The sequence below is a fragment of the Zingiber officinale genome, chromosome 8B (genome assembly GCF_018446385.1).
Source record: "Zingiber officinale cultivar Zhangliang chromosome 8B, Zo_v1.1, whole genome shotgun sequence".
Classification (NCBI taxonomy): Eukaryota; Viridiplantae; Streptophyta; class Magnoliopsida; order Zingiberales; family Zingiberaceae; genus Zingiber; species Zingiber officinale.
This window is the reverse complement of record NC_056001.1, coordinates 5,905,121-5,927,350: the sequence shown is the minus strand read 5'-3', so window position 1 is coordinate 5,927,350 and position 22,230 is coordinate 5,905,121. Positions and strand designations below refer to the sequence as shown.

The following is a 22,230-nucleotide window of genomic DNA, read 5'->3' as shown; positions in this document are numbered from 1 at the left end:
TCTAACCGATGGATGACCAAATTCCTACAGAAAATGAGACATCTTTCCGTATTTGTCATCCCTACACGAGAAGCCTCTTCCAGCCAGCAATACATGGAGCTTCATCATCCCTACACGAGAAGCCTCTTCCAGCCAGCAATACATGGAGCTTCATCATCCCTACACGAGAAGCCTCTTCCAGCCAGCAATACATGGAGCTTCATCATCCGCCTGAATATGCCGCTAGTAATAGTCAATAATCCATGTGTCAAAAAATTGCATTGGCAATATTGAGCGCCTGCTTGACACAAGAAAATGCAGGGGATAAGAAATTGGGTTACAACATTCAGAAGTAAAGAGAATTTATCACCCATTTGATATAAAACCACCACCATTGATAATTCACAAAAATATTTAACCACATCCAAAATTAGGAATTCAACTGGAACATAAAGGAGAAGCTATACTTTCTAATGCAACAGGCAACTATAAGGCAATGCTACGTTTGTTGCATTAAGAACCCTGTAAAACAAATCCTATGCAGGGAAAAAATAGGAAGGCCCTAATGCACATTGCAAATAAATTACTTAATAATGGGTTTCAGGCAAATGTTCTACAGATATTGAAAATAAATTAATAAAACCAAAAAAGGAGACTATAAAGCTGAAGCAAATACATTCGAGATGTTTATTTAAAGATAACAAGTTGGGACATTTTGAAAACTATCAAACGTAAGGTGAGAACACAGGTGACGGTGCTGAGGCCAAGCTCACAAATGTTGTACAGAATCTGTAAATAAATTAAAATAACCAAGTAGGAGACTATAAAATTGAAGCTAATGCATTCAAGATGTTTATTAAAGATAATAAAGTTAAGATATTCTGAAGTAACATCAAAAATAAGGTGAGAACAAGCTTATGATGGTGCCGAGGCCAAGTTCACATTACTTAATATATGAAGAACTAGGAAATAGTCATCAACCAACAGCAAAACAGATTATTAAAATATCTACAAAAATTTAACAACAATTTTGAAATTATTTGGACCACGTAACAAAAGGTTCCAGATGAATAAAAACAAAGTTAATATTAAGTAAATAAAGTGTACTTACCCAAAGTTAAGCTAATATCATTCTTCCTTTTGTACTTCTGGTACAAACTCAATATTGCACCATCCAGAAGTGCTAGCACCAAATTATCGATCAGCACGCTCAGCCCAACGTACGATCAATACTGAGCATTTTTCTAGAGAACATCAAACATTATGAAGTTCAACAACCTCCATGATGTTGACCACGTTCAAAAATGCTTCATCAAGAGGCATAAAGCAATACCTTAGAAGCTTGATGATATTAGTCTTTACTATTTGCAAGAGAAATTAACATCATCTTTCTCACCAAATCAGAGGTGGCAACTGGTATCTCCACAACCTTTCAATCTTCCCCAAGCAAATACATCCCTATAACAGATACATTGGACTTCCCACAGGGTGCACTATGAAGAAGATTCAGGAGCATTATCAAACCTCTTTAAAATCAAAGAACATCAGAAGCATCATGAACAGTGCATGAACAAAAATCAAGAATATGTCCAGCAAGTCGCCTCATATTTTCCACTATAAGAAGTATTTGCAACATTAGCATGGCGGGACTTAGCCAAAGCAACATCAGGAACCACATTGGATGGCTTTAAATTAAGGCAGACATCATATGTATCTGAATCTACTTGCGAGAGCAAGCTATACCTGTGCGCTCGGATTTTGTATCTTACAACACTTAGTGGAAGATAAGTTTTACTCACTTGCACCAGTACCGTTATTTAGTGAATATATCAGACATCAATTTTGTTGTACGGAAAACTTTTTGAGTTTTCATTAGTATTGAGAAATGTACCACATGAGTATGGAATACAAAATTCTTTCACAGCATCATCGCTATTATACCTACTGATGACCTCAAAAGTACAAGATTCAGAAACCTCACCATTTGAAGAAAATTCAGGGTCCAGAACAGCATCTTCAGCTTTCACCTTATGGATGCTCTGCATTGGTTCTTTGCTGAGCATGAATATAACATCTGAGTATTCAGCATGAAATTTCTCATCACATATTAGATTGCTGAAACTTCTCATTACATATTATATCAAAAGTAGATCCACGATAAGTAGGATTACGGTGCTGGGCAGAGTTTCAAAGTTAATTTCTGCTGATTCAAAGTTAATTTCTGCTGATTCAATTAGTTTCTTAACCAAAGTAATGATGGATTCCAAGAAACATATGGGAGGTTCAATGCTCTCTCTAACCTCATTATTAAACGTGGAGGTACAAATATTGGCAACCACAAAGATACTCGCATGTATGTTGCACAATCTTCCACTAAGTGTGAAGTATACTAGGTAAAGATTATCCTGGACTTTGGCAAGCAGAGGGGTTTGCTTGGAAAAAATGTCACCTTCTTGCTGGGAGATGGACACATTCAACTGCTATCATTTTTTCTCCATATTATCTGATGTAATGCCAATGAGCCCAGTTTTCTTATCAGATGTGAGATCCATCTGAGATTTATCTTCATCATGAGAACTTGTTGAACATTCCTCAAGAGAAGTGTTAGTGCACACAACATCAGCATTCTTCAGTGAATATCTGATATTAGAATCTGCAGACTCATCTGAAATTCTAGAAGGTAAAAGATTCTCTCCTTCATATTCGGCTTTATTTCTGCAATCATTCATGGTCTTAACCAAGTTTGGGAGGTTCGCTTCAGCAGCAGAGAGATCAGAAGAATCACAAGCTGCCTTTGTCTCATAATGATGCTTGATGACATGTTCAAACACTCCAACTGCATAAACAACACACGTGTTAAACACAGAGAGAAATATCAATTAAACAATGTCAATAACATCCAACATGCTAACCTCCATCAGTAGGACTATTATAATATTTAGAAGAATGATTTTTCAGAAGAGGCTTCTGTAATGAACCGGTACCAGGAAAAACCAATATGTTTATGGACCTAACTTCTAATTTTTCAGAAGGCTCGAGAGGCTTGAAGCCAAAAGCATTAATCCATGTGTCTTTTAATTCAGAAATTGCAGGTATAATCAGCTTTTCAACATTAAGAGAAGAGAGAGCCTGAAAATGAAAACAAATTAATGCAAATAGACAAAATAAATTAGTCAATTGAAAATTTCAGAAATAAAAGATTGAGCTAAACTTTTTTATAAAAGAAAGATAAAACGAGCAGACCAGATCCTCTAGTCCACAAAAAAGTGGATCAGGGATGGATCACTTACAATTACGGTCAAATCGTGACCGCGGTCCGGTCGCAATTGGTTGTGATCCCTCTCTGGGTTCACCGTCCCCCAGGTCATAGTTTGGGTCGGGGCAGATGGCCGCCCCTGAGTAACCTGGCCACTTGCCCACCACCCACCAGCAACCTCCGGCCACACGCTCGAACCCAAACTATAATCCAAACTATAACCTGGGAAGGTGAATCTAAGGAGGGATTGCGGCCGAATCGTGGCCACAATTCGGCCGCAATTGCAAGTGGTCCATCCCTTGGTCCACTTTTTTGTGGACCAGGGGATCTGGCCTCCAAAACAAGAGAGGAAAACTAACACCAATGCAATAGCACAATACTGCAAAAATCATGAAAAAGGAAACACTGCATATTTACAAACACATAGGTGGAAGTGTCAACATCCCAAAAGGAAAGGACTCCAATAAGTCATTGCTGAAAGTGTCTTTGACAATGTGTAACTGCAAGATAACCCTATTTCACAAAATAACACCAAATGGCAAACACACAAATATCATATGCACACCTAAAAGTTTGGATAGTACCATCAACTTATATCAATATATTGCCAGCTAATTAGTAATCATCTTGTCCATTGACTGTCTTCTTTCTTTCCTGAGACGAGGCTTAGCGCCATATTAAAAGTTTGCAACTATGCATCTTCAATGCCCACGGTGCTTAAGGTAACAATTGAAATACTTATGGGCACCATATTAGGACCAGCCTTTTTTAAATTTCTTCGTCTACATTATGTAAGTCATGTCATCTCAAGCACTTTTATTTACTTAACAACTTGTGCATTTTATCCTCTCTGTTACTTATCATAGTCGATGAAAACTAACAAGCGCTCAAAACTAATTCTGCTTTTACTGGTATAAGAGATATTTACAAGTTTGATTTGAGTGCTGCACATGTACATATATGCATGGCCTACAAATCATATCATGCAGTTACACATGCATGAGATGAGATGAAGGTGATCAATTTAGTAGATCAACGCCTGACACAAACAATAATTGAGATCTCTTCTAATTTAATTGTTTAAGCAGACAAACAACTGAAAATTGTAAGACTCGTAACCAATATATACCATGAATACAAACAATTAAGCAGACTGCATCATCATACTAAGTTATAATCAAGAGGTAAAAGAATTTATAAAAAGGTAAAAAGAATAAAATGATAATTTGAGAATTTATGAAGGGTAAAAATTAAAAACCAAGTGGAACAACATATACATTTTTTTTTATCTTTTACTTAAAAAAGATGCTAGAGAAAGAACTTACAGATTCAATTCCACTAAGAAGACGACGGCACATGCCTTGTCGTCTATACATATTTCTTGTCCCAATGAAAGGCATTTCTGCAAGCCTGGTTCCATGAATTCTGTTTAACACAATAGAATCAACATAAATCAGTATCAAGATTTTAGCAAACAGAACATAATGATGATGCTAAATGGAATCTGAAACATAACTATATAATCACCTAGTTAAAAAAAACCTAAATTTTAGAATGCACTTTAACAAATCATCTTTGGCCAAGATTAGCCATGCTATCTTGGTAAGATCAAAAAGTAGTTAGGTCAACTATTGACAAGCCAATCAGTAGTCAGATTTACCAATATATCACAGTTGGGTTAAAAACCTGTTTCTCTAGGACAAACATTCAATTAAACTGGTCAGGTTGGATCTCAAAACACCTAAATATCACCAGATTTTTTGATAGATCAACAAAATGAATCAATCCCCACCAGGCCACAAGGAAACAAGAAGGAACAACAAAACCCTGGAGGAAAGAGAAAGAAGAGTAAACCATAACACTATATTTCATGACCAATGACAGCTTGTATTAGATAGGTAACATCTATTGCAATCAGATGAAAGTAAAATGGAAAGTTGAAGGGTTAGCTAAGCATAATACTATATTTCATTGGCTGAACTCTGGTTAGAAATATCATGATAACTAATATGAGCAGATAACAGGGACATGGAAAGAAAAAAAGAAGGGAAGATAAGAAGAGGCAAAAAAGGTAGTATGTTTGCAGATCAGGAACATAGTATAGATAGTAATCTTAAAGTAGTGCATCAATACAGTGGAAACTTAATATTCATAAATGAATAGGAAAGATAGGTATAGTTACAATAGATAATAAAATTAGAGAAAATTGGTTAAGATGATATGAGCACGTCCAAAGACAAATCTATAGGAATTAAAGTTGTAAGGTGTAGAGGGAAACCAAAGAGAACTTTAAGAAAAAGGGCAGTTCGGTGCACGAAGCTCCCGCTATGCGGGGACCCGGGGAAGGATCCATTGTACGCAACCTTACCCTGCTTTTTGCAAGAGGCAAAGAGAAGTTTAAGAAATGCAATAAAAAAGTTAATGGAGGGCATGTTGTTGACACCAAATATAAAAGGGACTTGTACAGCTCAGTAATGATGGTGACCTTCCAATGCAAAAAAAAGTCAAGCGCTTATAGCTAAGGATATGATGATTAGAAATTTCTTCACAAATCAATCGAATCAATTCAGCTAGCAGGTTGGGAAAATAATGGCCATTACTACGACTCACACTAGAATTGAGATTTTTCATTACTCCAGCCACTAGAAATGAGATTTTTCATTTAACAAATGTGAGAAGGACAAAGAATCATAGTCAATTCAACAGCCTATCACCCAACAGAAACAATAAATTTAAGTCAATACATCATAGGCCCAATGAAATTTTCATGGAAACTTGTTTGAGAGAAGGCTACATCAGGTGGTAATTATGCCGAAAATAAAAAAATCAGCAATTTAAGAGAATAGAAAAATGCTCACCTGACTGATGCTACAGAAATAATTTCATCCTTTCGTTCCAAAATAAAAGTGTAAAAGCCTCTATAGTTCAACCTACTGAAATTTGATCTACACAGGAAACCAAAGACAATAGTTATGAGAAATGCATTCAAACCAAAATCATAGTAAGTATTGTACTACGTAGAGAATGAAGAACAAAAAATGAACTTCATAACAGGGTATAACACCAATGTTTGGTCATTTGGTTAGTAACTGCAAATAACACTTATAGCAAATATTTTATTTGGAGCATCTAGTGGGTTGCTACTGATCCACAAACTTCAATTCAGCAATTCCATTTTCAGTTAGATTTAAGACATGATAGACATGACTTGAATTGGTCACAAGTTATTTTTCTAACATGCAAGTATCAAAAAAGAAACACCAGTATACCACTATTTTTAACTTTTTGTGGATGAAACATTTGCCTCTTTGTTTTGATTCCAATATCGAAAAAAAGCCTTATAAATCAAATCTCCTTAACACCCAATTGAGTAATTTTAACTAGGATTAGAAGTGACATAATGTTGTCAGTTACTCAGCTTTCAACCATAAATAAAATCATAAATGTCATAGATACTTTATTTTCTGCATACTCTTTGTTTTGATTCCAATATTGAAAAACAAAAGCCTTATAAATCAAATCTCCTTAACACCCTATTGAGTAATTTTAACTAGGATTAGAAGTGACATAATGTTGTCAGTTAACTCAGCTTTCAACAATAAAAAAATCATAAATGTCATAAATACTTTATTTAAAAAAATACTTAAAATTACCAAATAAGGAACACAATTCCAGGATGGTGTTCCAGATTTTGTGCAAAACTAGCCATATAAAGAATTGCAATTGCAAATAACAAATGCACTCGCAAAAACCAGACAATCAAATTGACTGAGGTAACCTTCTAACCGGTTTTGCGACGCAGAGAAGGCTATAAGACGCCTCTCTACAGACTCAAGCCGGTCGGAGGTGCGCCCCATCTGGATTTCACCAACCAAAGATAGGCCCATTATGCCAATTGGGTGGGCCTCATCCATTTGGCCCCCAATCCACATCCGTAAATAATACACAATTAATACAAGCCATTAATACACTAGGAAGATAAAGAGTCAGCAGCAACAAGGAAGATAAAGAGTCAGCAAGAGCATTAGAAAACCATTAATAGGGAAGATAACAGGGACTTCACCATCCATGGGAGGGGAGATTTTTTCTTTGATCCAAGAGTTCTCCTTTATTCATCTTCTTTGCATATTTCTCCATGTTCTGCATATTTCTCCATGTTCTCACCGTCTCTTACTTGAACATCGGAGTGGCAACGCTGAGCATCTTGGCGCCATTCTAACTCTCCTCTTCTGCCTTTTCTCATCTACAGGTGCTCTAGGTGATGGTGATATCTCCCCCCGATCTCCCTCTCCTTACGGTTCCAACGACAACTGTCAACACATCTGTCAGTTCACCGGTAGATCATCCTCCGAGGTCTTGGCATAGGATCAAATTGGCACCATCTGGAATGTATACCTGAACCAAGATACTCAGATGTATGACATCGGGAGGGCCGCCGAACATACAGTCCTAAGAACTCGCTCAGGGCAAAGCGTCATCTGTCAATTGACCGAAGAGCCATAATAGTTCTCCTTTTTGCCAAAGCATTCTGAAAGATCTGTTGCCTCATCATTATTGACTACCGATGATCGACGAATATAGTGGTACTACTGATCCAGAAGACCATGTATGCAAGTTTGAAAATATCGCCTTATTACATCAATATTTTGATGACGTGAAATGTCGAGTGCCTCTAACCACACCTCGGGCTCAGCTCAAAGGTGTTTCACCTAACTCCTTGCAGCCTTTGTTCACTCATTCGGCGACTTCAGAATCACAAGATGTCGTTGAATTTATTCGCTCTCGAGTAGAAGCCTAAGGAAACTTTCAAAGATTATATTCAACGTTTCAATTAGATGAGTCAAGATATTCGGCGACTTCTGAGATATTGATCCTTTTCTCAAAGCCTAGTAGAAGGGGACTTCTTCAAATCCTTGGTAAGAAAACCCCTAACTAGTTTTGACAATCTACTTGGTCCGTGGAAAAAATCCAATTCGCTTAGAGGAAGGATCTTGGAGTTCTAAGTGCTCTCATCCCTCACTTAGAGCGGAAGACACCCCCTCTTCCCTTGTGAGCGAGAGAATCCCAACCAAATTATCACCAGTCGATGCATCGTCGAGGGAAAAAGGCAATTTAAACGGTAGAAGTTGTTGCTCAACCAAACCACAGCTCCGGTAGGTGGCGCCCTAAGACGATGGATCGTTTTTGTACTTATCACCAATCAGGGGTCATGCAACCAAGGAATGCTACAATTATGCTAACCACATTCAAAGGGTTGTTGATCGGCGCTCGCTTAATCGAAGGCATCGTTCTCGTGAACCTTGTCATCCCACTACTCCCCGAACGGATCACCTCAACAATGAAGATTACCGATCGGACAGGCATTCTCGGACGCCTCCCAAGTGGCAACGAAAAGCATCAACGCCTCCAAGAGAAAAGACAAAGACAAGGCCAAAGCCAAGGCCCCCTCAAGGGAACTGTTGGCACAATTTCTGAAGGATCAACTAACGGAAATTCATTTCGGGTCCGAAAAACCCACATTCATCAACTAGAAAATTATTCTATTGGGATCAGTTGAGAGAGCAAAGAGTCAGTTCCTCCGTAAGCTTCGAGCCAAAAGACTTAGAAGGAGTTGATTGCCCTCATGAAGACGCCCTGGTAATTCAAATTTTGATTGCTAATTATAATGTAAAAAGGGTCTTTGTAAATATAGCTCGATTAACATCATCTTCCAAAAAAGCTCTCGATCACATACAAGTTGATGATGAGGAGTTACAACCCATGACCACTCCCTTATTCAGCTTCACTAGGCCTCAAGTGCAGCCGCTCGGCTAGCTCTACCTCTCCCTATCACTCGGAGAAGAACCTCTGGAGAGAACCACACAGATGCCTTTTATGGTGGTAAATACTTCTTCCTCTTACAATACTGTACTGAGAAGACCGGCGCTAAATACTTTCCGAGCGATAGTTTCCACATTTTATCATAAAATTAAGTTCCCAATAGGTGATCGGGTTGGGGAGGTCAAGGGAGATCAGTTAACTTCCTGGAAGTGTTATGTTGACGTTGTCCGAACTAACTCTCACAAAGTTCGAAAAGTTTAGGAAACATTGCAAGTTGTTTTTGACGTTTCTATCGCCTGAGCGGCAGATAATGAAAAATCTTACTGACCATAAGAAAAGCAGGAAGAGGTCTAGATTCATCTTGAGCGGGAAAACGGGACCACCCGGATAGTTGCAGATCGTCACCCTAACTTGAAACAAAAGTTGGTGGCTTGTATCTCCACAAACCATGACGTCTTTGCCTAGTCGGCAAAAGAAATCACCGGCATTTCTCCAGCTCTGATGATGCACCGACTTAACATTCTTCCTGATTCCTGGCCGGTCAAGAAAAAAACGAAGACATTTCAGGACAGATCAAGATAAGATAATCTGAGTGGAGGTTACTAAGCTCTTGGAGACGAGCCACATTCGGGAAGTACAGTTCCCAACTTGGCTCACTAATGTTGTCTTACTTTTTAAGCATGGAGGAAAATGGGGGGTGTGTATCAATTTTCGGAATTTCAACAAAGTTTGCCCGAAGGATTGTTATCCCCTCCCTCGCATCGATCAACTAGTTGATTCTACCTTAGTATGCGAGTTCATTTGTATGTTGGATGCTTACCAAGACTATCATCAAGTCCCTCGACCCCGGAGAATCAAGAAAATGTTAATTTCATCACCGCACACAGAACTTTTTGTTATAAGGTTGTGTCGTTCGACTTGAAAAATGCAAGAGCTACTTATCAACGACTGATGGATCGGGTGTTTAGGCACCAGATCGGTAGGAATGTAGAAGTTTATGTTGATTATATTCTCATTAAAACCGAGTAAACTAGAGATTTAATAACTAATATTGAAGAAACATGCAGCACCACAAGGAAGTATGAGCTCAAACTGAATCCGAGTAAATGTCTTTTTGGCATAAAAAGCGGACATTAATCGAATACATGATGATTGAACGAGAAATTGAAGTCAATTCGGAGAAGGTTCAAGTGCTCCAAAAGATGCCCCCTCCTCGCAATCTCCGAGAAGCACGGAGGTTGATCGACCGTATCATAGCACTTTCTCGATTTATCTCCTAGTCGGCTGACCGAAGTATTCCATTCTTCAAAATTCTTCACAAAGCTTCTAAATTCGAGTGGGACGAAAAAAACGATCAAGCCTTCGCTGAGCTCAAAGAGTATTTATCCAGTCTGCCAACCCTCTTCAAGACGATTACAGCGGAAAAATTATTATTATATTTATCAACAGCTAAGCAAGCGATCAACTCAGCCTTACTATGAGAAGAGAATAACACACAACACCCTATCTTTTTCTTCAGGCATTTATTGATAAATGTGGAGACGGTATTTTACTTCGGAAAAGCTGGCCTTCGGATTAGTCTTAACGGCTCGGCGGTTAATATCCTATTTTTTGTCCATCCAATTACCGTCCTCACCAACAACCATTTGGTACGTGTATTAATGAACCCAGAGGACTCCGAGCGGCTAATTAAGTGGACAACAAAACTCATCGAATATGACATTTCAATATCAATCCTGGACAACCATCAAAACTTAAGCCCTGGCAGATTTTATAGTAGAGGCAACCAATCGCGACTTAGAAGGCACTTGGAAGATATATGTAGATGACTCCACCCGACAGAATAGTGGGGTTGGGATATTATTGATCTCTCCTCGAAAGGATGTTTTACACTTGTCTAGGCTTCCAATAATAAGGCTGAGTACAAAGCCTTACTCGCCGATCTTCAAGTGGCTAAGCGTGTGGACGCTTCTAGAGTCATCATCCACGCATATTCATTGTTGGCTTCTCAACAAATAAAAGGGAGCTTTGAAATCAAGAATGATCAGCTGAAACATTATATAGAAGCCTTTGATCGATTGAGAGCCAATTTTCAGTAAGTGACTCTCTAGGAGATACCCCGGTCGAATACATTTAAGGCTAATGAGCTCGCCAAAATGACAAGTGTCTTAGCCACCTGGACTCTGGATGTCTCAATCTCTCACATAATGTTCATTGCTCATATTGACAAGGAAGCCGACAGAGAAGAACCCACTGAATGGAGAGCTTTTCTCATTTTTTTCCTCCCGCATGGCGTTTTTCCTACCAATTCAAATCAAGCTTGGTTATTAAAAAGGGCCCTTTAATTCACTCTTATCGATGATCATCTATACTGGCGAGCCTTCTCTCACCCCCTCCTTAAGTGTCTTGGGCATGATGACACTGATTATGTCATGTGGCAAATTCATGAAAGCATCTGCGGCAATCATATAGGGGTCGGATGTTCGCTGAGGAAGTTTTGTCGACCGATTATTTTTTGCCAACCCTACAAGCGAATACCACCAAGTTTGTAACTATGTGTGAGCATTGCCAGATGCATCAACATCTTTCCCATTGTTCAATCGAGCTTCTTAAAACATCCACCGTCTCCTACCCCTTCGATCAATGGGGGGATAGATATATGGGACCGTTCCAGTAGGGCTACAACACAAGAAATTTCTTTTAGTTATTGTCGACTATTTTTCCAAGTGGATTGAGGCTGAAGCATTGGCCTAAATAACTGAAGAAGCAGTAATGAAAGTTTTCTAACAAAATATTGTTTGTCGGTTCGAAATTCTGCACAAGTTGGCATTCAATAACGACAGGCAGTTTTAGGGTCGCAAGCTCAAGGAATGGTACGAAGGATTTGGCATTCAACAAGCCTTCACATCAGTAGCTTACCCCCAAAGTAATGGACATGCACAAGTGGTCAACCGGGAAATCATTCACGGTTCCAAAGTCAAACTGGATCATGTGAAAGATAGTTGGGTTGAAGAACTACCAAGTATCCTCTAGGTATATCGGACCACCCCGAGAGAAAGCACCGGTCAAACTCCTTTTCACTTAGTTTATGGAGAAGAGGTCGTGGTTCCGGTTAAGGTGAGCGAAGAATTCGTTCAACGACATATCTATTAGGATAAAAACAATGCTCATTGTTGACTTCTCGACCTTGACCTCGTAATTGAAATCAGAGAGAGTTGCCGCCCGGCTTATGGCCTATCGACAGACGATGAGGCAAACGTACAACAAAAGAGTCATTTCCTAATCATTCAAAGTAGGCAACTTCGTATGGCAAAAAGTCACACCGGTCAACAATGTCAACAAGCTCGAGAGATAATGAGGAGGTTCCTACCGAGTTATCTGCAAGCTAAACTCCGAGAGCTATTATCTGCAAGATTTGAATGGAAAGAAGTTGGATCGACCATAGAGTGCTAACCACTTACAACCCTATAGACCCAATAAATATCCATACAAAGATTTAAATGGAAAGAAGTTGGATCGACCATAGAGTGCTAACCACTTACAACCCTATAGACCCAATAAATATCCTTACATTTTGATTTTGCTCTAACTGCAACTGCCATGTACATACACATTTTATAAAGAAAAGCTCAAGGTGATCGTCACTCCATCTCGAATGAATGAAATTCCACTAACCAAAGGTCCGAAAGGGGTCAACCTCCCCGAGTGAGAGATAATAAAGTCAACTAATCAAAGGTCTGAAAGGGCTCAACCACTCCAAGCAGGAGCTAATAAAATCAACTAATCGAAGGTCCGAAAAGGCTAAACCTCCCTAAGCGGAAGTTAACCAAAGGTCCGAAAAGGCTCAGCCTCCTCGAGCAGGAGCTAACCAAAGGTCTGAAAAGGCTCAGCTTCCTTGAGCGGGAGCTAATCAAAGATCCGAAAAGGCTAGCCTCCCTAAGCGAGAGCTAATACAGTCAACTAACCAAAAGTCTGAAAAGGTTCAAAAGTCAACTAATCAAAGGTCTGAAAGGGCTCAACCACTCCAAGCAGGAGCTAATAAAATCAACTAATCGAAGGTCCGAAAAGACTCAACCTCCCTAAGCGGAAGCTAACCAAAGGTCCGAAAAGGCTCAGCCTCCTCGAGCATGAGCTAACCAAAGGTCTGAAAGGGCCCAGCTTCCCTGAGCGGGAGCTAATCAAAGGTCCGAAAAGACCCAACCTCCCCAAGCGAGAGCTAATACAGTCAACTAACCAAAAGTCTGAAAAGTTTCAACCTCTCCGAGTGGGAGCCAACCAAAAGTATGAAAAGGGCTCAACCTCTCCGAGCGAGAGCTAACCAAAGGTTTGAAAGGGCTCATCCTTTTCAAGCGGAAGCTAATCAAAGGTCCGAAAAGGCTCAGCCTCGCCAAACGGGAGCTAATAAAGTCAACTAACTAGAAGTCCGAAAAGGCTTAGCCTTCCTGATCGAAAGCTAATCAAAGGTCTGAAAGGGTTCAACCTCCCCCAAGCGTGGGCTAATAACGTCCACTAATAAAGGTCCGAAGGGGCTTATCTCATTGAGCGAGAGCTAACCAAAAGGTCTGAAAGCTTAGCTTCCCCAAGTGGAAGCTAAACTAAATTCACAAGTATTTCGCGATTCGAACAACTCAACGATTCTCGATCGGTAAGCCTCTGATGATCGCCCGGTCGAGCTCTCTCCGAATTTCTCCCAAATATTTCACGATCGGAACAGCTCAACAATTTTCGATCAGAACGCTCCTAACGGCTACTTGATCGGGCCATCTCCGGACAGTGAACAATTACACCTCCCATCAGTACATACACAAAAATAAAAAAATATAGAAGTAGTTTCATTTCTACAACATAAGGTCTCTCAGCCAACTACAAAGAAAAATAAGAGTGCCCCTTCATTTATCTGCCTTCTCCTAGTAGGGCAAATCCTCCCACACCTTTTGTGGGTCGAGGAAGTCCAAGGAGGTAGGTACCGAGCGGAAAATACCCGGCCTTGAAAACTTGTTGGACTACGCTTTCAAATCCTTGTTACATTCACTTCCATTTTTGGACGCCAGATCGAAATATTCCTATTGACTACGGGAAATCATCCTTGAATTTCACCTGCTGCTCTTCTTGTTATAAGCCACCAACTCCGCCTTCACAAGCTCCAGTTGTACGATCGTCGCTCCTTGACTCTGAATAGCCTCATTTGCTTGCTCTCTCAGCGTCTTGGTGCTCTCGATTGCCCAAGTCAAGTGCTCCCGTAGGTCGGTCACTTGCTTGCCCAGACCAGCAATTTACTCCTCATGATGTCTGATTCAAGCCTCTTGCAGTCCCACTTATGCAGTCAAGCGCTCCGATCTGCCTCCAACGGTGTGATCCACGTTTGCAGAAGTTCCTCCTCCTTGAGGTTGGCCGCCTCCAATTCAGCCTCTACAGCAACAATGTTCGCCCGGGCCACTTCAAGTTCTTCTCACAGGCGAGTTGACAAACTCGCCTACAGTTGGGACTGCTCTCGGGATTGAGCTACCTCGACTTTCACCTCTTCTGCCGCTCGGGTAGGTGTAGCCAGTTTGGCTTCCAAAGCCTTCACTCGTTGTTGTAGCAACCTGATCTGCTTCATTAGATGGGGCACCCGATTATGAATTTTGAGGTGCTCCGACCATAACAGGGCACCTAAATTAGCATCAAAGGTAAATCGTGAACTATATTTTTTCAATCGGGTTATATACCTTGAGCATGGAGGCATTCGCATAGCGGCTGATCTCAATCGTATCCAATGGCTTCAGCTCCTCGACGTACCCACTTTCCTTTATCATAGCCATTGGCTCGGCATGTGTTCTCCACCGCTAAGCATTACCCGAGCAGCACCCTAGTGAAGGTGGCCACTACTTTTAACTCTGTAGATGTCTTGACCAGCTCGAGAGCAACCTCCCCTCCGACGGATCCAATAGACCATCGGGCGGGTCATTGTCGGCATCTCTTGTTGCACTCCGACCGACATGCTCGGCCTGGGTGAACCCGACTGCGGAGAACTTCGTCGTGGAGATCCACCAGCATTTCTCCCAGCACACTAATAGACTCCGAGGGAAGGGCATGTGACTCGGCTGTCGTGCCCCTCCGACTAGAAGACGCTCGGTGCTTGCGTTTCTTCTGTTGAGCAGGAGCTTGAGGGGTAGACACTTAGGCAGTCTCTTCAGTACCTTCAACGATCTCCTTGATCGGCAACATTGCCTCAATAGATTGAAGTAGGGTCTCCATTGTCACATCCGAGAGATGAGGAGATGGTGGCACAGCTTCCACGGATCCGACCGAACGACCGAGTGCTTCTTGGGAACTCTCCCTGATTTCCCCCACTCGGCTAGACAATTCTCCCTCAAATCCGATACCCATTGGAGATTGGGAGGGAGGCAGCTCAGCTTCATTCTCTGCGTCGTTTGCAGCATCTTCAGAAACTTCCGGCATCAGGAGTGCTTGTAGGGTCGCTCGGTCCCACTTCACTTGCTTGTTTATCGAAAAATTCAACATAGTGACACCTACATCAAAAAAGGAGCATTATTATTCATAGAAGGAAGTTATACTGTAGGACTTACTGAGCGACATCTCTAGATCGGCGACATTCGAGCTCAGTCAAGCACGGTACGATAAGCTCTCGTTCTCAATTATCTTGATCGCATTGAAGCACATGTTGGTCAGCAGCTCCAGGGCCCTCCTATACTCAGAATCCTTCTTGTATTGTCCGAGTGACAGTGGGTTTGGCAGTTCTACTTGCTAGTCGATCAAGAAAGTAAAGGGAGTTGGTGGTTTTATGTAAAAAAACTGACTTTTCCACCCCTTGTGAGACGAGGGAAACTCGTCCAAGGCCATGAAGTGGAAAGCCCCAAGCTCCGTCCATTTTGGATGATAAAAATAATGAAAAAAAATGGGGGTCATATTTGGTAAAGTCTGAAGATCACCGCTATCCTGCTTAGGATCTTAAAAGCATTTGGAGCTAACTGATGGAGAGGAATCTAAAAAATACTCCAATACTTCCCTAAAAATTTACGGATTGGAAAACGAAGACCACTTTCTAATTGAACAGAAAAGGTGAGGAAATCCAGAGGAGGCATGTATGGCACTTGATCCGTATTCAGTATATGAATCTAATGGTCAGTTGAAATGTCGAAAGATAGCCGCATTTCAGTGCGGGCCTCTCCGGTGAGGGACGAATGAGTCTACTCATATTGGGAGAGAGAAGGTGGCCATGGGCCATGGATTAAGGACGAAAAAAGGATCAAAAGGCAAACGGAGGGGACTTACGAAAGATCGTCGGACGCAATGGCCCGAAGTAGGAGCAAGGCAGAAGACGAATAAACAGGAAAAGAGGCGGGATTATTTCTATGTCATCCGATCGGGCACAAAAATTAAGAAAATCCTTGCAAATCATTACCCTAGTTAAACGTAATTATTCCATCCAATCACATAATCCGACGCGACTTTGGAAAAGAACAACGGCGACATGCCCTACGCCCAATCCAGGACCTATGATTAGTTGACGCCTCATTAATACACAATCTCTCAACACATGCTTCTCATAAATACAAGAGATTCACACCCCTCCCGCATGGCATCATTGAGGTGACCATTGACTAACTCGACTCATCCAGTCGATCGGGCTTCCACCTCCTTCGACTGAACTTGACGAGGAGGCCTGTGATGTGTCGGAATAGGAGGAGCCTCCACATGTCCCCCCAAAGGTCAAGATATGCACTTGGATGGAGATCAAAGTAAAGATGAAGATAACTTATCCTAATCAGCCGCGATAGGAGAAGCAAACTTCTAACTGGTCAGCGTATGGCTTGTCCGATCCAACCAATCGGACCTTGCCCAATTGACTCCCCATAGGTTTGTTCGATTGGGCATTGCCTGGCTGAGGCACCATGCTCGATCGGGTGTTTCTAGGCCAGATACTCCTCGCTCCTACATACTGGATATCCATTGGTCCTCTCGACCGTGTGTTAACCGGTTGGATGTAGCCTTCTGACAGGTTATGTGACGCCCAGATTGGTATAAGATGCCTCTCTACAGACTCAAGCCGGTCGGAGGCACGCCCCATCTAGATTTCACCAACCAAAGATAGGCCCATTATGCCAATTGGGTGAGCCTGATCCATTTGGCCCGGGATCAATGCCCTCTTTTCTTAGACAAACCCCCAATCTACATCCATAAATACTACGCAATTAATCCATAAATCTACATCCAAATATACACTAGGAAGATAAAGAGTCAGCGAGAGCAGGGAAAATAAAGACTCAGCGAGAGCATTAGAAAGTCATTAATAGGAAAGATAAAGAGTCAGCAAAAATAGTATAAAAGGAACTTCAAGTTAATATAAGTTCCATTCTGGATCATCTCCAACAGCGGAAACTTAGTCCACTCTGATCTCAATCTGGTTGTTCCAGGATATTGACAATATCTTCAGACCCCTTACCCAGAAATATATATAGACCATTGTTAGTTAACAAATAGTGTGTGAAGTTCAGAAAAACAAATTATGATAGACACTTACCCACAATTGTACACAACATTATGAATAAGGTTAATGCCACTTCTCTGGTCAACAATTGGAAGAAAGCACTCATCCATAACTGCAAGGGAAACAGCAATCATTGAATTGCATTCAACCATCTGGCGTGACCTTATTGGGGATATAGAGGAATCCTCGTCAAAACGTCTAACAATACTCCATGAGAATCCTGCTTCAATCTCATTTTTAGTCCCAAGAATCTTCTGTAATCCTCTGAAAATCTGCAGTAATTAGAATTACTATAGCTCTGCTTGGACCAAAAGAAACACATATTTTGACAGTCAAGACTTCAAGATTTAAGCTTTAGAAGACTTTAAAAAATCATCTTCATAACTTTTGCTACTTAAAGATTTTGAATTTTTGAATGATTGTTCTTTGCAAGAAAAGTCAATGTTTTACTTAGTGCCTAAAGAATAGATGATAGCATCCAAGAAATTGAACCTGATCAGCATGATCATTGAGCCATGTTAATCCCAATTATTTGGGTCATCTAAATGGATCTTAGACATATTATTCAAAATTTAAAACCTGTCACAATACATGAACATTGTGCTTTGAAACCTTCAGTAAGAAAATCAACTAATACCTAAATATTAAGAAGATAATTTTTTTCCCTAGGTTCCTACATCTTGAACATAATAGTCTGCAAAGATCTGCAATATAAAATTTATTTATAAACAGATATTCTATGGACGTTTCTCCACTTAAGAAGCATAAGGATACTAATACACTAGTCTTCACATACAAGGATGATCCCATGTTTTGATCATGAAATATGTTTACTTCAAGACAAAATGGGACTAGAAGGAATTCATATGCATTATTCAGAAAAAGTGAATTCTTACAAATGGAAGAAACATCATATGCTTATCTAACAACCTTCTAGTATATCAAATCCATCCCATGTTTGTTCCTAATACAATATAACTCAATGTGCATGAAATGAAACCAAACCAAATAGGCATTTGATGTAACAAAGTTATCAAAAAAGCACACAAAAACTTGGTAAGTTGATTTATCTAAACTATTCTAGGAATAATTTAAAAAATCCAACAAGGGAGATAATTGAACTTGAACTCACATGAGATGGTCAAACAAAACCAAAAAAGGATCCATTTGTACCTTTCTACAACTTTGACCACAAAAAGAAATTGTTGACTTCTTGGAAGTGGCAGAAATAGATTCTTTGTCGGGAATGCAATCTTCATGGTCTGCAAAATCAAATATACGTGACGCCAAGAATTCTAGAAAACATGGAGACAATGTATTTGGAAAGTAACTTAAGGATTCATACATTTTGCCTCACACTGGTGGCAAGAAAGAATTAAGGAAACTGTTGCATCAGATTCTCCACTGGGATCAGTAGAGATCCTCCCACAATACCTGCAACAGCAGTTTGTACAGTGCCAATCTCCAGGAGGAAGCTTCTGGAAACAAAATACAACGAAAGTGAAACACCACGAATAATGAAACCAAAGGACAAAGATATTAGGAGGACTGAACTTACAATGAGAGAAAATTCAGCAAAAAGAGGTGGATTCATGCATATGAAATAACCAGGAAAGTTACAAAACTTAAACCTTGGCTGTGGTAATAGAAATCGATGATTTTGCAAAAAGACTTTTCCATCAACATACTTTTTAGAATCCGCCAATATAATGGCCATGGAGATGAAAGAATATGCGTGTATGACAAAAAAGGGTAATGATATCCATTTCTATCACCTTTATATTTGTCATATGAAAGAAATATGATAAGGAGTTCCAAAAATTAAGTGATATTCCGTGTGACGCACCTCAATGCCCAAACAACTCAGATGAAATGTTGACGGGCAACCATCACAACAGATCAAGGACCCACCATCACTGCAGATACCACAAGTATCATCATTGGGATCATCACCTGTTACATCGATAGTGTAGAATCCTCTCCTTTCAGATTCATCCTGCTTTTTCCATGCCTCAATCTGACAATTGAACAGGGATGTTTCTCCATCCTCCAAAAATATATTTTGCATCGGCTGCAGCTGCACAACTCTGCTACCAGCATGAAGCTCAAACTTGGATACAGGAAAACTTTTACTGCAACAGCTACAATTAATTCCTTGCCGAGTTATTTGGCCTTTCAACTTTGTTTTTGTCTTTAGCTGGTTCATATACTTCACTTTTCCATTTATAGGCAAGACACCCATATCTATCATCCATGAAAGAACTGTCCTTTTCCAGACATATGGTACATAATCATCATCGTCAGCTTCTGATTCCTGGTTACTACCACGAACCAACAGGGCACGCCCTCTCTGTTTGCTTCTCCGTTGGTGAAGATTCTTGCGAGATGTGGTACTAACAGAAAACATTGAGTTCGAAGCCAGCTTACCCTTTGTATCCTGATCTATAAAATGTCTCTTGTCATATTTTCTCTTCACCTTGTTCCTTTTGTTTTTTTCATCTTCTTCTGACTCTTCTGCCCTTCTTCTCTTGTTAACAACAACTCTCTTCAGTAAATCAAGGGACTCCAGAGGTACAATTGAGTTACATGTAGAAGATGTTCTAGAGTTTCCACCACGGGAGATCTCACCTTCCACATTACCCTTTCTGTTTAGTCTTTCCTGATACACTGCATAAGCTTTTGTGATTGACCAATAACCACCATGGCCTTCAGGAGGTATGTAAACAGAATCCTCGTACTTTCTGCCTCTTCTCGGTCTCAGATCTATTGTCCAACCAGCATTAAGAAGTATGCCTTTTATCTGATCTCTAAGTTTCTGCTTCTCAGTACTGCGAGATACAGTTGCATCCTTGGAAAATTGTTTTGTCTTAAAAGAAGTTCCTGCCCTGCAGCTGCTCTTTGTTCTCAAACCAGTCTCGCTTTTTGAAATATCAGTTCTATCCTTGGTTTCTCTTTTAGGAGAAACAATCTTCTGTTCTGTTTCTGGCTCACTGAATTCACTTTTTTCAAGGACGTCTTTTTTTGGCTTCCTCGTTTCATTTCTACTGACTGTAGCCCCTAGGCTTGAATTACCATCAAACCTTCTACAATGGGAAAGAGATGGTTGTTTTACTGCGCCATAGGTAGCAACACTACTTGCGTTTATGTCTTTAGAGATGTCCTCGTATTTCCTTTTCGAATGGTTCTCAAGCCCATCTACTTTCTTGTTACTTGGTAGAACTCTCAAGACACCAGCTTTCCTTTCCTCCATCAGTATCCCATCTTTGGATCGTGAAATCCCAATCTTTGCTCGCCTGTCGCCAGCAGCATTGCTTCTTCTATCCATCATATGAAGTCTCTCGTTGTCTGATGATTCTATCAACTTGAGCTTTTCAGTTGCCAGCTTTCCATTTTTTTGTGAATTTGACAGTGCTTGGTTCTCTATCACCCTACCCTTCTTCCTTTGTGCAGGGATTAGGGTTTTAGAACCAACATCTTCGTCTTCATTTATTCTTTCTTCATCATCCACAGTGTGTGAAATAGAAGTTTTGACTTCGCTACCTCCAATTAGAGATCGTTTCCTTCTTTCTAGTTCCCAAGACTCTTTCAATTTTGTTGAAGGAAACTCAGCATCGGCTGATTCTCGCATGCTCTTTCTGGCGAGCTCTGCCTCAGCAACTCCTTTCTTATCAGTAACTGCGACATCTTCATTTTGTTTTACGACATCTGACCTCAAATCTTTTTTTCTGTTCTCCACGTCCGCCTTTTCCTTCATCGGATCCACCTCATTGCCTTCACCACGGACCGAGATGTCTCCATTTTGAGCCCCTCCGCGATCCGCCTGAATTGAAGAAACCAAAAAATCATCCGAGTCCGACTCGGAATCACTCAAAATCAATCTCCGCTTTTTCTCCCTAATCGATTCATCAGCCTTTTTCATAGCTAAGACTCCATTTCCTTTAATCTTCTTCACCGCGATCCTCTCCTTCTCCATCGAGGTCATGCCAAAAAACCCTAATCCTCCACCTAACAACAATCACTGCGAACCCAAGGCGATAAACCGCGTCGAGAGACAAAGAATAAGGGGTGCTGACTCCCCACGAATCCCGATGGGATGCAGACGAAAGAGGAACGCGACTCTTACCCTAGAACAAGAGTAATATGACAAAAAAGGAATGAAAGATCGAAACCCCCAAGGAAGCAGCGGATCGGAAGAGCGGGATCCGGCATACCTCAAACTGAGATGGGGTTCTCGAGAAATCGGAGCGGAATGGGGACAGAAATTGAGGGCGGCAAATGGATCTTCGCGGTCGGATTAGGGTTGGAGAGGCGAGATCGAGGCGGAGACGAAGAGGGGGGAGCTCGCAGGGCCGAATAGGTCCGTGGAGGAGATTGGGGTGGTTACCGTGCTTTCGAGACTTTTTAAACGACTAGATTTTCCGGTTTTTATTTTATTTTATTTTATTTTTCCGATCGTGCATTAATATTTTTGGAGCGTTTCACTTCCAGTTTATTTCCCTCGCCATCGCCGTCGAATTGGCAAATTGATCGACGAATTATAATCGGATTATGACCCAGCAGGAAAAGTCAGCGTATTTTAAATATTTTTAAGCACAAAATAAAATAGAATAAAAAAGCCTCGTATTTTTTCATTATTATCAAAAAAAAAAAAAAAAAGTGATTCATAAAAAAATATATATATATA

General features: G+C 40.6%; 1 protein-coding gene across 5 annotated transcripts; it reads right to left on the bottom strand.

The window, feature by feature from the left end:
* Positions 1–104: 104 nt before the first annotated feature.
* Positions 105–21,932, bottom strand: LOC122015084. 5 transcript variants are annotated; one of them, XR_006120825.1, is made up of 11 exons: positions 19,393–21,932; positions 18,892–19,024; positions 18,720–18,808; positions 17,580–17,818; positions 6,094–6,180; positions 4,561–4,660; positions 2,892–3,108; positions 1,961–2,815; positions 1,376–1,472; positions 1,091–1,286; positions 105–277 (listed from the first exon to the last, which is right to left on the bottom strand). XR_006120825.1 is itself a non-coding variant. In XM_042571761.1 (9 exons), the coding sequence occupies exons 2-9, from the start codon at positions 21,526–21,528 to the stop codon at positions 2,463–2,465; spliced, it is 3,354 nt and encodes a 1,117-aa protein (XP_042427695.1). In that variant the 5' UTR covers positions 21,529–21,670; positions 21,758–21,932; the 3' UTR covers positions 1,313–2,462. The 5 variants fall into 5 exon arrangements, 1 of the variants encoding a protein (XP_042427695.1); XR_006120824.1 differs by having other exon boundaries at positions 1,376–2,815; XM_042571761.1 differs by lacking the exons at positions 105–277; positions 1,091–1,286 and having other exon boundaries at positions 1,313–2,815; positions 19,393–21,670; positions 21,758–21,932.
* Positions 21,933–22,230: the final 298 nt, after the last annotated feature.